The sequence below is a fragment of the Pogona vitticeps genome, chromosome 2 (genome assembly GCF_051106095.1).
Source record: "Pogona vitticeps strain Pit_001003342236 chromosome 2, PviZW2.1, whole genome shotgun sequence".
Lineage (NCBI taxonomy): Eukaryota > Metazoa > Chordata > Lepidosauria > Squamata > Agamidae > Pogona > Pogona vitticeps.
In genome coordinates, this window is record NC_135784.1 from 296260630 (window position 1) to 296275401 (window position 14772).

Consider the following 14772-nt stretch of genomic DNA (forward strand, 5'->3'; position numbering starts at 1 on the left):
GCAAGCTGCTGCAGTACATACAAGACACTGAGAGACTAAGCAAGGACAAGATACTACCGCATTGGAAAAAACCCTGGGGCATCCTAAGGGACGCTTCCAGTTCCAATAAGCCTGAACATCACCATGAAAATGCACCTTGGATGCTATCTCATTATCATTTGAAACATGTGATCTTCATCTGACGTAACTAATTAGATAATTAGATTAACTAATTAGATCAATTGGGCCCTTCACTAGCAGAAGACCAGTTTTTTTTTAAAAAATGGAACAATGTTCACAATGAACATAAAGAGGACACTCCGTTCAGGTGACAGCCATTGGTCTTGCTTGCTCTGCAATCTTTAAAAGAGAGGTACAGTAGTAAGAAGCAGGACTTACGAGCAAGTGTAAACTTTCCGAATGCCTTTGTGTTTGATCCGATTGTGGCGGCAAAGACTGTGTGATGAACTGAAAGACTTGTCACACTGCCGACAAGGATGTTTCTTCATTTGCTTTAATGAAAGGAAATGATACATTTAGAAGTTCTGGGGAGGAAAACACAGGCGTGATTTTTACCAGTAACTACGACTTGCTGAACATCCACTCCTCCTCCAAAGTAATGCTGCAAGAAGAACACACACCCCACAGCACTGTTTCAAAGCAATGGGTTGGACCTGCACTTAGCCATACTGAAAGCAGGGCCACTTACATTCCGTTAGTTCCACTGATTTCAATCTGTTTATTCTATGAATAAGTTTGGATCTGATCCAAAGTGTCCACTAGAGGGAGTAAGAAGACATACATAGACAATTATCTCTGGAAAGCTATTGGAGTAAATATCCCCTTTTTGTTCAATACTAATTCTGATACTTGATACCCAGTGTGGTGTAGAACAGTGGTTCACAACAACACTGGGTCCCCAGATGTTATTTGACTACAACTTCCAGAAATCTTGGCCAGCACAGCTAAGGGTGAAGGTTTCTGGGAGTTTTAGTCCAAAAATATCCAAGAATCAAGGTTGGGAATCACTGGTGAAGTGGATAGAGTGATGAACTAGGATTCAGGAGGCCTGGGTTCAAATTCTCATTCAGTCATGGAGACTCTCTGGGGGTGTGGAACTGGTAAAACGACTCCTTAAGTATCTCACTTACCTGCTATACGTTGGTTCCAACTTGACAGCACAAAACATTACAATAGCCGCCCAGAATGGTCAATTGACCAGATGGGCGGGATATATATAGAAAGAAAGAAAGAAAGAAAGAAAGAAAGAAAGAAAGAAAGAAAGAAAGAAAGAAAGAAAGAAATAGAATGAACTGGAGTGATGGATAGAAGAACACAAAGTATGGGTATAAGCAGGAGGAAACCCTCCTTTGTAATCTTTCTCAGTTACCCATTCAATCAAAAATTAACTAGACTGGCAACCAGCTAAGAAATGCAAAAGGCATCACGTAGGAAGCCAGTTGATATATGAAAGGCGACATATAGATGCAGTAAATTTGTATTTTACATTTTCCATTCTCTGTACTTGTATCTTGCCATTGGGTAATTCTTGCATTTGCCTCAGACCCACATACAGAATATATATACTGTAATAAAGAAATGGAGCCTCTTTGTACCGAGGCCATATATTCTACCATATGAGATGACAGGGATCTATAATAGAAGTCATAGCCTTCCTTCCCTGTTTTATGAGCTACCAGAAGTATTTAACTGGTCCAGTAAGAAACAGTATTAATCTAACGTCAGCATTCCTCAAACACTGGATGAGGATAATGGGAGTTATAGTCTCAAGACATCTGAAGGTGCAAAGTTTGGGGCAGTGAAAGGATGAGTCTGATTGGGCAAGAAAACTCTTTATGTCAACCTCTGAGGTGGTCCTAAGTAGTTTGTCTTCTTCTGTGGGACTGGCCTGCCTTACTGCCTTTGCTTGTCTCAGACTGGGAAGGTTCGAAACCCAAGGCAATTTGGTGTTTGCTAAGAAACTTCTGAAGCTTTCTCTGAATGGCTGCCACAACTGATCACAGCACAAGCGATAGGCTGTAAGTGGGAATCTGTAAGAAGCTTGGAATCCAAGACGAAGCAATGCACAGCTGGAACAAATATTTTTAGCCATCCACCTACATCCATGAACTCATCCTACTACCCAATTCACTACCCTCATTCTTGCCAACCTTTGTCTTTGAAAGCTGTCATATGACTATTTCCTTATGGTATCTCTCACCCACGAGACCCCTGTTTTTCTAAGAGGTTTCTTCTGTCTATACCAACATCTTTAAGCTTATTACATTTTCACAGTATTTCCCATGTGGTATCTGTTATGCTTTCTCCCCACACTCTCTAGCTACTGCAGGCAAGAACACCGACACGATTTTTTATTAGGTTTACTCATGCCTAGAGGTTTGTGCTGTGTATCAATCATGAAAAATTATGAGTTTCTCTTCTCTTTTCCTTTTTAATTTTGCTACTTCACAAACACATTTTTGGCATGGCAGAGACAGCAATTGAAAGGAGGCTTAAGACAACCCATTGATACCTGTTTAGATAAGCAGGAGTATGACACACTGTTCCCATATGTTCAGGGTTCCAGATATAGCAGTGCCTCGACTTACAAACTTAACCCGTTCCAGAAGATCGGAAGATGGGCATAACTCGAAATGGTCGTAAATCGAAGCACCATTTCCCATTGAAATGCAATTAATCCGTTCCGACCAGAGAAAAAAAATCACACACACCCCAAAAAAACCACTACAAGACCGATCGGAAATGCGATTAATCCGGCTGAAGAGGGGGCGGAGAAAAGCAAGCAGATCATGCAAGACACATCGGAAATGGGGAAAAAGCAAAGCAAAAAGCAAGCAGAGCATGCAAGACACATCGGAAATGGGGAAAAAGCAAAGCAAAAAGCAAGCCAAGCATGTAAGACACGATGGTTGTTGTGGGTTTTTCGGGCTCTTTGACCGTGTTCTGAAGGTTGTTCTTCCTGACGTTTCGCCAGTCTCTGTGGCCGGCATCTTCAGAGGAACAGGAGTAGGAACTCTGTCCATGCTCTGTTGCTCTTTGTTTTGTAGTTGAGTATTTATAGCTGTGGGAACAGCTTTTGTCCTTTTCAGGAGTTAGGGTGATGATGGTGATCAGCGTGTTTCTGTTGGAGATGTATTGTTGTGATAAGGGAGGGAGAAATTATCTGTCACTGTGATTGATGGTTGTCTTTAGCTGGTCTTTTGTATGCAATGATCCCTGGTCCTTGCGGCTGGGTAGAGTTCGTTGACCTTTTGCAGGCTGTATTTTCCAGTGCTGGGAGCCAGGCGTTATTACGTTTTAGACTTTCCTCTTTTTTGTTGAAGCTCTGTTGGGGTTTATGGATTTTAATGGCTTCCCTGTGCAGTCTAACATAATGATTGCTGGTGTTGTCCAGTACTTCAGTATTTTGAAAAAGAATTTCATTTCTAGCTTGTTTTAGGGCATGTTCAGCTACTGCTGGGTGGGCTCCGAATTGAAATTGAAAGTCTAAAACTTGCTACTCCAGTCCTCTGATGATGCTGGCCACAGAGACTGGCGAAACGTTAGGAAGAACAACCTTCAGAACACAGCCAAAGAGCCCAAAACCCCCACAACCACCACTGCTAAAAGTTCTTGGGATGTTCGTCCCGGGATATAAACCATGTGACCACAATTCAGTAAAAGAAAGGTATAGAAAGTATCAGAAGACCTAGAAAACATTTCCCTCATGTGACCAAGGTGTTTGTCTTTGATTTCCTTCTTCCTCCCCTTCACAGATCACTCAATTTTTTCCCAGAGGACAACCAATTCTCTGGAGTAGATTTAGAACATATTCATGTGAGCAAATGACCAAACTCATCTTGGTAATGGTACCTTTTCCAACCATGGATAGACACAGTTGGATATAACCCAGTAGTCTCTTCTGGAGTTTCCTTCGTTTCTTCTTTTTCTTTGAAAGGTTTATTTTTTAAATTCCTATCAACCTTCTTGCCCACTGATAGCCATCTCATCTGGTGCTGTGCCTACATAAGGATCCACCTTAGGGTGATTAGGTGTCTATTAATAAATAATACAGTGCCATTTCCCAACTGGATACTTGTGCAAATCCAAGTAATTGACCAGTTTGGGTGCATGATCCCTAAATATACCCTGTATATAGGGTTACAAATTTGGCTTGGACCTTCTCTGCAGTGTTAAGGTTGAGCTCCAAGTAGCACAAGCTAGTGATACAGTATAAGCTGGTGCAAGTACATAAGCAGAGTTCTCTCTCCCAGTTGCACCCAGACGCAAGATACCCCAGGCTGTATAGTTTTTGGTGAACTGCACAGTCCCACAGTGTCACCAGAAAGAGAGACTGGCAAAAGACTTCTAAATATTCTATGCCTAGAAAACTCTGGGAAGAATTTTGCCACAGCAGATGTGAAGGGCTACGGGAAACAGCAAGTCAAGCACTGTTTGAATTCTAAAATCTTTTCATCCTTAGGACAATGTTTCACAAACTGGGGTACAGACCATCCAGGAAGGGAGATGGAACAAGAGTGGGTGTAGACATATGGGTTAGGAACAACTTTGATGGATCACCAAAGAGGTCTGTGGGTAAAAGTGTCTGGCCTGGAAGTACTGAAAGTGAGTTGTAACGTGTTTCAAAGCATAATATTCCTTTTCTCATCATCATCATCAAAACGTATGAGTCAACTAATGGTCATAATATTATGTTCTCACAATGTGTATAAAATTAATTGTTGGTTAAAAACTGCCTTGAGAAGGCTTTGTCCCCAAAGGCAGTATATGAGTATTTAAATAAATAAAGCTTTAGTTGATTAAGAGGTTAACAGCTAGTCTTAATCAGCTGAGACTGAAACTGAGTCTTATGGCTTTTGAAAGATGTTTTAATACTTGCATGCTGCTGTAGAGAATGCAAAAAAAGGCCATATGCAGTCCAGCACCAGGGTACACTGGAGGGGCGGCGGGGGGGGGGAGTAGCCATTGTTATAGAAACACTCTGGAGGTTGATAGGCGCTCTACAGTGGTGAATCCAGGTCTGTAGGCACTCCATGTGTCGATTGGGGCCAGGGATGGTATTGGGATCTTGCTGGGTTACTGCGCTCCCCACGAACCAGCCATTTCCTTACCGGAGCTGGCCGACTTTGTCTCCGTGGCACTGTTGGAATCCCCGAGGCTTTTGGCCTTGGGTGATTTCAACATCCATGCGAAGGCAGAGGTTTCCGATCCAGCTCTTGAGTTCTTGGAAACCATGACTTCCTTGGACATGTCCCAACACGTTAACGGCCCCACCCATGTGGGTGGTCACATGCTAGACCTGGTGTTCTCCACTGAGTGGAGTGAGTGTGGTCTGATGGTAACTGACCTTGTGTCAGTTCCGTTGTCATGGTTGGATCACCACCTAATAAAATGTAACCTCTCAGTGGCTCTCCCTCCCCGCAGGGAGCAGAGACTTATTTTAATGGTCCACCCTCGAAGGCTACTGGATCCTATAAGATTCCAGGATTCCATGAGAGGGATTCCAGCTGATCTGATTTGAGCTCCTGTCGAAGCTCTGCTTGATGGCTGGCTTACTGCCGCCACCAGGGCTGCTGACACGATCACTCCTAAACATCCTCTCCATTGCAGAGCTCAGCCAGTGCTCTGGTTTAACCAGCAGCTGTGAACTATGAAGCAAAACAGGAGAAGGCTAGAGTGCATTTGGAGACAGAACCTGGCGGATTATAATCAGAAAGCTGTTAGGATTGCAACTAACCACTATCTTTCTAAGGTAAAAGGGATGTGGTCGCTCTGCAGGTTAAACTGCAGAAGCCTCTGTGCTGCAAGGTCAGAAGACCAGCAGTCATAAGATTGAATCCACACAACGGAGTGAGCTCCCGTCGCTCCCAGCTCCTGCCAACCTAGCCATTTGAAAGCATGTAAAAATGTGGGTAGATAAATAGGTACCACCTTGGTGGGAAGGTAATAGCGTTCTGTGTCTAATCGCGCTGGCCACGTGACCACAGAAACTGTCTTCAGACAAACGCTGGCTCTACGGCTTGGAAGCGGGGATGAGCACTGTGCCCTAGAGTCGGACATGACTGGACTAAATGTCAAGGGGAACGTTTACCTTCTAAGGTGAGGGCTGCTAGTCGAGCTGACTTCGCTGTCCAAATAAGTGAACCTTCAAATCAGCAGACGGAACTTTTCCTTATAGTTCGCGATCTATCCAGAGTTGGTCTAAGTGATGGGCTTCCTACTAGTATCTCACCTGTCCAATTTGCAGCATTTTAAAAATCTAAAGTGGAGGCGATCCGCTGGGAGCTCTCTCCTTTTTCAAACACAGTAGATCAAACAGAGACGTCCAGCACTCCGCCTTGCCCGATGAGTCTCGATTTCTTTCAGCCTGTGATGCCAGACATGGTGGGCAAAGTGCTTGACTGCTGTCGTGCCACCACCTCCTCCCTTGACCCTTGCCCAGCCTGGCTAATCAAAGCAGCAAGGCCTATAAGCCGAATGGACCATGGCAATAATTAATGGGTCTCTCCAGGAGGGCAAGGAGAACCTTGTCCTCAAGGAGACACTCATTAGGCCCATAAGGAAGAAACCAAGCTTGGCGGCGGACAACATTGGCAATTATAGGCCCGTCGCCAATGTTTCTTTCCTTAGCAAAGTGGTAGAGAAGGTGGTGGCTGACCAGCTCCAGGCTCTTTTGGATGAAAGCAATGCCCTGGATCTGTTCCAGTTGGGCTTCAGGCCGTGCCATGGTATGGAAATGACATCCTGTATGATGACCTGCTGAGGGAGGCCGACAGGGGCAAAATGTCTTTGTTGGTCCTCCTCGATATCTCAGCCGCCTTTGATACCGTCAACCACGGTATCCTCCTGGAGAGGCTCTTTTGAGCTGGGAATTGGTGGTCTGGCGCTTGCCTGGCTCCAATCCTTCTTGGAGGACCATAATCAGAGAGTACAGCTTGGAGAGACTGTTTCAGCCCCATGGAGCCTCAATTGTGGGGTTCCACAGGGCTTGATTATCTCCCCAATGCTGTTTAATATCTACATGAGGCCGCTGGGTGGGGACATCAGGGTGTGTGGGGCTTCATGCCATAAGTATGCTGATGACACCTAGCTCTATATCTTCTTTTCTCCAACCACAGTGGATGCCGTTCCATCCCTCCAGCGCTGCCTGGAGGCTGTAATGCAATGGATACAGGAGAATGGACTGAGGCTGAACACAGACAAGACGGTGGTCCTGAGGGTGGGTGGTCTCTCCATTGGTGGTTTGGGAAACTCCCTCTCTTTTGGGGGAGTGACTCTCACTGCGAAGAGTGAGGTTCGCAGCTTGGGGGTCCATCTGGATCCGGTGCTCACCATGGAAACCCAGGTGGCGTCAGTGGTCCATTCCGCCTATTTCCATCTGTGGCAGATTGCCCAGCTGCATCCCTATCTTGATGTTGGGGCACTCATCACTCTGGTCCATGTGTTTGTAGTCTTGAGATTAGACTACTGTAATGCGCTCTACGTGGGCTTCCTTTGAGATTGATGCGGAAGCTTCAAAGGGTGCAAAATATGGCGGCCAGACTTCTCAGTGGGACAAGAAAATATCAGCATATTTCCCCACTCTGGCTGCCTTGCATTGGCTGCCCATTCGTTTCCGCATTGATTTCAAAGTGTTAATGATGACATATAAAGCCCTAAATGGTTTAGGACCTCAATATCTAGCAGAATGCCTCCTCCCACCTAGATCTACCCGAATCACTCGTTCTAGCCAGGAAGGGCGGCTGAGGGGCCTAACGCTGAGGGAGGCCTGGAGAGAAAGAGCACTGCCTTCTCGGCAGTGGCCCTTCGCCTTTGAAACAGTCTGCCCCCAAGAGATCTGTTTGGCTCACTCACTGGGTGTTTTTAAGAGCCAACTGAAGACCTGGCTCTTTAGGCAGGCTTTCCCTCCTGTCATCATTTAAATATTTTTCCATCTTGAGCTATATTACTACTGCTGTTTTTTATTATATTGTTTTTAATTTATCTAGTATTGTTAGCCACCCGGAGTAGACTTTGGTCTAGATGGGCGTGGTATAAATAAATAAATAAATAAATAAATAAATAAATAAATAAATAAATAAGCACTAACTTTTTTTAAAAAAATTAAACTGTAAGTTCTCACATTTTCTTCAATATTTCAGAAATACACGTCTAATGAGGTTTGGCCAACATACATGTTAGTGTAACAAGTAAATTTAACAACCGTTTTGGCATTAGATGGATGCTTGATAAAATTTTAATACATTATTTCAATGTATTAACAGTCTCAGCAAAACCTGAGTGTCAGCTTGGCTTTAATCTTCACATTCTGTAGAGATACGCGTACATGGAAACCAAACTTGCTTTTTACCTTTCCATGTTCTTTCCTCATATGGGATATGTAAACATCTCTCTGGGTAAACAATCGATCACACTCCCAGCATGTCCAGCCAGGATTAGGTACTTTTTTGGAATCTGCTTTCTTTGCGGGAGAAGGAGACTTCTTCTCTGTCTTTTCTGTCCCATTTACAGATTTTGAGTCCTCTTTGTTATGACTGATGGAGTTCTGAGTGGTGGGCTTCGTGCTTAGTGGCAAATTAATACCCAGGTTTGGTGGTCCTTCAACACTTTTCAGTGTCCCGTGCATAGACTAATAAAAGAAAAGAAAAGCATTATATAACATGGCATCTGTTGTTTAAAGAAACTGTCATGTACAGTAATCGGGTAACTTCAGACTAAAAACCTAAACGGTCACTTACAAGTTCACGCCAAAGGACACATGCAGTAAAATCACATAGTACATTTGGAGTATAGCAGTTCACAGAGGATTGACAACATATATGCATTTCTCACTATTATGCTACATGTAGAAAACTGGCACATCACATGGAGAAGTTCCAGCCTAGACTACTAGACATTCAATTTCCTAATATGCATAGTTTTCTATGCAGGAAAAGTGCTGAACTTTTACAAGCACTTTGTGTGATTGCTTGCAGCTGATGGTGCACTTCTCTGCTGATGAAAAATTTACGTCTGAGGCCAAAGAAGAAAGCAACAGCACTGGAGAGTCAAGGTGACAAACCTTGTATCTTTGAGAGAAAAATATTTATTTATTTATTTATTTATTTATTTATTTATTTATTCATTCATTCATTCATTCATTCATTCATTCATTCAATTTATATCCCACTCCCATTAGTATCACAGCACTACTCTGGGCAGGTTACAACTCATAAAATAGAGAACAAAAATAAAAATAGAGGTATGAAAACCAATAGAAATAACCCTAAAAAACCAGATGGCACCAACAAATCCACAACAGGTGGTGGAGAGGAAAAAAGTACTCTTTTAAATTGAAACTGCTTCTCAAATACAGTTTCAGCATCACTGATTTCAGAACAATCCCTATTTTCCAAAACAATGAAACAGCTCCAACAGAGCAACATCAATGAAACTTAAATAGTCAAGGCAACTGAATGCTTCTGAAAGAATGTTTTGGTTACAATTTGTAAACACAGATATGAGATTATTGTAAATGAAGAGGCAAATGATGTAATGTGCGGTTTAAATGAAAACAGCATTTGTAATCCGACAGCACCATCTTTGGGGAAAAATTTATATATGAACTATAGGTTTTCCTCGTTTTGAGGAAAAACAAGAAGGGGCAAAAAAATAAAGATTTTAATTGCTGTTGCTCACCCAGTAATTCCTGGATGAGGGAAACCTGTATAAGCGAACAGAAATTGTTTATCGTTCATAGATATGTGAACTAATACAAATGTGGAGAGTAAGACACATACTATCATGGAGGCATAATCATCAGAACAACACATTCTACATGTTGTATAGATCACGGGGCAGAGCAGCACCAGAAAACCAACAAAAGCATTTCCTCCACAGACTTTAAATGGTTTGGCTGGTTGAAAACTTTATTCAGTATGTTTCTGTGTGCCTTTAACTCACTTAGAGGCTGAATAATGTATTTTGCTCCTATATTTTGGAAAGAAATGTCTACAACTTAAGATCAGATTTCATACATTTTAAGTAATTGTGTCTATTGTTTTTCTTACAACTGTTAAGACAGCCTTCAGTTTTGACTTTTGTGAGTCAAATAGAATAGAATGCAAATTAATATTTGATAACTGAAAGCCTAAGATCAATTTAGAAATAGAATATGTATTATAAATTTGTTACATTAGAAACTTATGTATCCTTGAAGAATGAATATTGTAAAATGTTCATGTTGATTTACAACCCCTGTCCAATCCCATGTCCTCCCTACATCTAATCTATATATATTTTTTTTAAAAAAATAAATTTTGACTTGTTACTGTTTAAAATAAGTTTGTGCATATGGAACATAGAAGCAATGTAGATAAATAAACCTTGTGAAATCAAACCAGCTGATGTTGCTTGGAATTACTGCAACAATGAAACGATTTATACATTTGCCACTCAGATCAACATTGATAGGATCATCAGATACATAAGAAATGAACAGATACATAGTGATTTCAATGAATAATCTGGAATGTTGATAATGTTATGGTAAATGAATATAGACATATTGTAATAGCTGACATCTTCGGCAGTTCTGTAAATTGCATGACTTTCTCAATCAGTTCACCAATCTCCATGGGTGTTATCTGTTGCATAGTGAGTTGTATGGCCATGTGCACAACAGATAATGCCTATGGAGAGTTCTTAATTTATGGAAATTTGTGTCTGCAAGTTGTGCTATTAGTATAACTGCACAACAGGACTTCAGCCATTATCTCAATGTAACTTAGGGTTGTTATTAATGTTCCCCTTCTAGCACTGGGAGAATCAGAAGCAGCAGCTGTTTCCAGCCACTCTCCTAATTTCATGGCAGCTATATATGGCTTACGTTAGCTTATTTTAACTTCTTTAACAATTAAACATTATTCACTGTTCTTTTATTTTTTGTTCCTGTAAAAACGCAATTAGTACCTTAACTGTTTCACTTGCATGAGAAAATCTTCAATCTCTGCATTTCTTTTTTCCTGGCTCCCTTCCATGTTCTTTGGAGGCTATTTGTTATTTCTTATCACTTATCTCGTGTCTTAATGGTTAAGGCGCTTTTAGGCATAAAGGAATCATCATGGCTCTATGGTTCTATGACACTTAAACAGTTGCTAGACATGAAAACAAACAGTAGGAAATAACAGTCTTCTATAAACCAAGGATGCTGGAAACCTTATAAGTAAATAATGTTACTGAAGACTTCCTTATGGAATGGGACAATTAAAGCCCAGAACTGAAATTTCACAATAAAACAAAACCATTCAACAATAAAGATTAGTTAAAACAGACTGTACATAGTTACTGCAAACTCAGTAAAGAGGTTGGGAAGCCCTGCCACTGATCTATCTGGCAGCTTTTTTTAAAAAAAAAGTCATTATTTTTATTTATTTATTTATTTATTTATTTATTTATTTATTTATTTATTTATTTATTTATTTATTTATTTATTTATTTATTTGATTTTTACCCCGCCCCTCTAGACCATGTCTACTCGGGGCGGCTTACAAAATAAAACAGAACAGTATAAAAATATATAAAATCATAAAATTACAATACAATTTCAATTTAAAACAATTAATTTAAAGAGATTAGGGGGAGCATAAGAATGGCTTGGGGTTGCATACAGCCTGAATAATGCTCACCCAGGCCCCCTGGTTCTGAACCTATGGTCAGCTGCTTGGAACGGCCATCATGCAGTTACAGGTCTATTACTGTAGCATGCAACTGTCTCACATCCAAACAAAACAAGAATCCCACACACCTTGATATGATCCATCATAAGCTGCTTCTGAGCATACAAAAGTGAGCAGTCTGGACACTTGAAGACAGAGACCTTCTGGTTTTCAATGTGTTGATCAAAGTGGCGATACAGCAACGGCTGCAGAGTAAACACTGTGTCGCACATAGAACACTTGTATATAATTCTAAAAATGAAAGGAAATTTAAAAAATTATAACTATATGATTATAAGGAATACTGGGTTTGATTAATTGGTTGCTTTAGTGTGTGTGTCTGTGTCTTTCTGTGTTTGTCTCTCTATGCCTGTGTGTGAGTCTGTGTGTATAATACATGTATAGTACATACACAACATCCGGAAGCTGTACATCACTTTAACAGCTTTCGGAACCTTTAGGTGGAAGCACCTTCGAGATTTTTTGCTGCTAACAAGGCAGACTTGGAGCTGAAATTTTGCCTGGAGCAATAAATGGAAGAAAGTTTTCTTCTCCTGGTAAAGCATGTGAAGAATGTCAAGGGCAGCTGAAAGAATTCTGATATACCCAGCAAAATTTCTCAGAAGGCTTTCTCACAGCTCTACGTTTTATCCTAGTCTCACTGAGAAGACAACCCTATACAGACACCCGCCCAGTGTGTGTACGTATTTGCAGTTGCCCACTAGCTAAAACCTTTTGGCATCCCTCGAGAGATCCTCGAAATTGTCATTGGACAAATATACTTAAAGACCTCAAGCTTTTCCTCCCCACAACAGAGCTCATTGTTTTCTTGGGAGATGGCACTGAAACTAGATGCTTCTCTATGAAACTGCCCTACGCTAGTGCCTTTCAGATATGACGAATGAAACTGGGAGAGAATGAGGGGCGCTCTGGTCCACTTATCTAGAGGGTGGTAGCCTAGGCTGGAGAAGGCTGCCAAATATTTTCAATAAAACATTGTCAAGATACATTTAGAAAACATGGAGGAAACAAGATAAGGGCATTCTCAATAATATAAATGCTTATAAGGAAGTTCTTTATGGGAAATTCATGGGTTAAAGTTTACTTTGATTTGAGACCTTTCCAGTATGCTAAAAATAGCCCTGAATTTTTTTTCCAGTTTTTACTCAGGAGCACAGTGCTCATTAGCAGGAAAATCATAAGTGCTGCAAAGAATTTATCCTATATGGACATCCCAAAGTTTTGGAAAAACCTTAAAAACATTTTTAAAATGTCATATTTATAACCACTGTAAGCACAAATCACATTTCACCACAGTGGCCAACATTTTTTTTCCTTCTAAAGTACTGACTAAACACAAGTAAGCTACAAACCAAGTATTGGAAACAGGGCAGTTGCTTTCACAGGTTATCCCAAAGTTTTAAAAGGCAAACATAACATTGGATTACTTAAAGTAGCAAAATTTGGAAAGGAAAAAAAAACATCCCTTGCCCTCCACAGTTGTCTTTGTCAACTACAGTGGTGCCTCGCTTAACAATTACCTCGTTAAACGATGAATCCACTTGACTGTGAGGTTTTTGCGATTGCTTTTGCGATTGCAAAATGATGTTTCAATGGCCAAAAATCACTTTACGACCATCGGTCCCCTGCTTCAGGAACCGATTCTTCACATTACCACGATCTGAAAACAACTGATTGTCGGGTTTCAAAATGGCCGCCCGCTGTGCAAAATGGCTCCCCGCTGTTTTTAGGAGGCATTTTTCACTTTACAGGCACAGGAAAATGGCTGCCCTATGGAGGATCTTCGCTGGACGATTAGGTATTTAGCTCATTGGAATGCATTGAACCGGTTTTCAATGCATTTCAATGGGTTTTTTTTTCGCTTGACGAGGATTTCGTTCTACAGCAATTTTGCTGGAACGGATTATCCTCATCAAGCAAGGCACCACTGTATGTAATAAAGAGTCACATGAAGAGAAAGAAAGGAGTACTGGGGGAAGGTTTATGCCTTCTCCTAGCTGCCACCATGTTTTCTTCTTAGGAAGGTCTACAGGATTTTCTGAGAAATCAGAAGGCAATGGAAATCTGAGTTCAGTGTCAACCAAGGAATCCTTCACCGCTATGATTCTGTTAACTCTTCTACAAGAGTGTTCCCCTCAGCCTGACATTCCTCACAGGTTATTGTGAGGATAAAGTGGGAAGGAAGAGAGCCGACATGTATTCCAACCTAAGGTCACTTGGGGGAAAGCAAGATATATAGGTGACCAATAAATAATCTTAAATACACTAAAGTGAATAAAAAAAGAAATCATTCTTTCTTTCTTTTTGGCATCCAGATACAGGAAAGAAAAGAAAGGTTGGAGAAATCAACACAAAAATGGACAAAAATCCTTTTCAAGACAGAGGCAGAAACAGTAATTATAGTCATATTATTAAACCAAATTGAACAAAGCACAGATGTCATCTTCTTAAATCATTAATTCTTTGCTTCTGTGACTCTTTTTTCACTCAAAGACCTCTCTTCCTCACCAGTTACCCTCACTCTGTTATATCTTCCTTGAATCTCTAACTGACTTAATGGACTTTAAATATCAAGAATGTAAATGCCACCCTAAAGCAGTCCGCTCCCCACCTAGTATTTTAAACTGAGAACGCTATTACCTAGTCAGGTAGGCTAACTGTTTCCCCGTGAGGATCTGGAGCTTCACTGGTTCTCTCCCTTGGTAACAGGACCTTAAAAAATCTAAGTTTAGGAACATCTTCCTATCTTTCTTTGAGATGTAGCTGGTGTTCAATGATTCACATAGAAAGTACTTTCTCTGCACACACAGGATTCATTTCACATTGCCAACTACAGAATAGGTTCTGAGGCATTTAGGTTGCCTAAAGCTGAGGATCCAATACTTTGGCCATCTAATGAGAAGAGAAGACTTCTTGGAAAAGACCCTGATGTTGGGAAAGTGTGAGGGCAAGAGGAGAAGGGGACGACCGAGGACGAGATGGGCGGACAGTGTCATCGAAGCTACCAACATGAATTTGACCAAACTCTGGGAGGCAGTGGAAGACAGGAGGGCCT

General features: G+C 41.2%; 1 protein-coding gene across 8 annotated transcripts in view; it reads right to left on the reverse strand.

The window, feature by feature from the left end:
• Positions 1-14772, reverse strand: part of ZNF532 (zinc finger protein 532) — a 69747-nt gene that overhangs the window by 12150 nt on the left and 42825 nt on the right. For all 8 annotated transcript variants that reach the window (XM_072992875.2, XM_072992877.2, XM_078385187.1 and 5 more), the window contains exons 5-7: positions 11786-11948; positions 8351-8629; positions 379-491 (exon numbers count right to left, since the gene is read on the reverse strand). In XM_072992875.2, coding sequence (XP_072848976.2) covers positions 379-491; positions 8351-8629; positions 11786-11948 — 555 coding nt within the window. The remainder of the gene's footprint in view (positions 1-378; positions 492-8350; positions 8630-11785; positions 11949-14772) is intronic.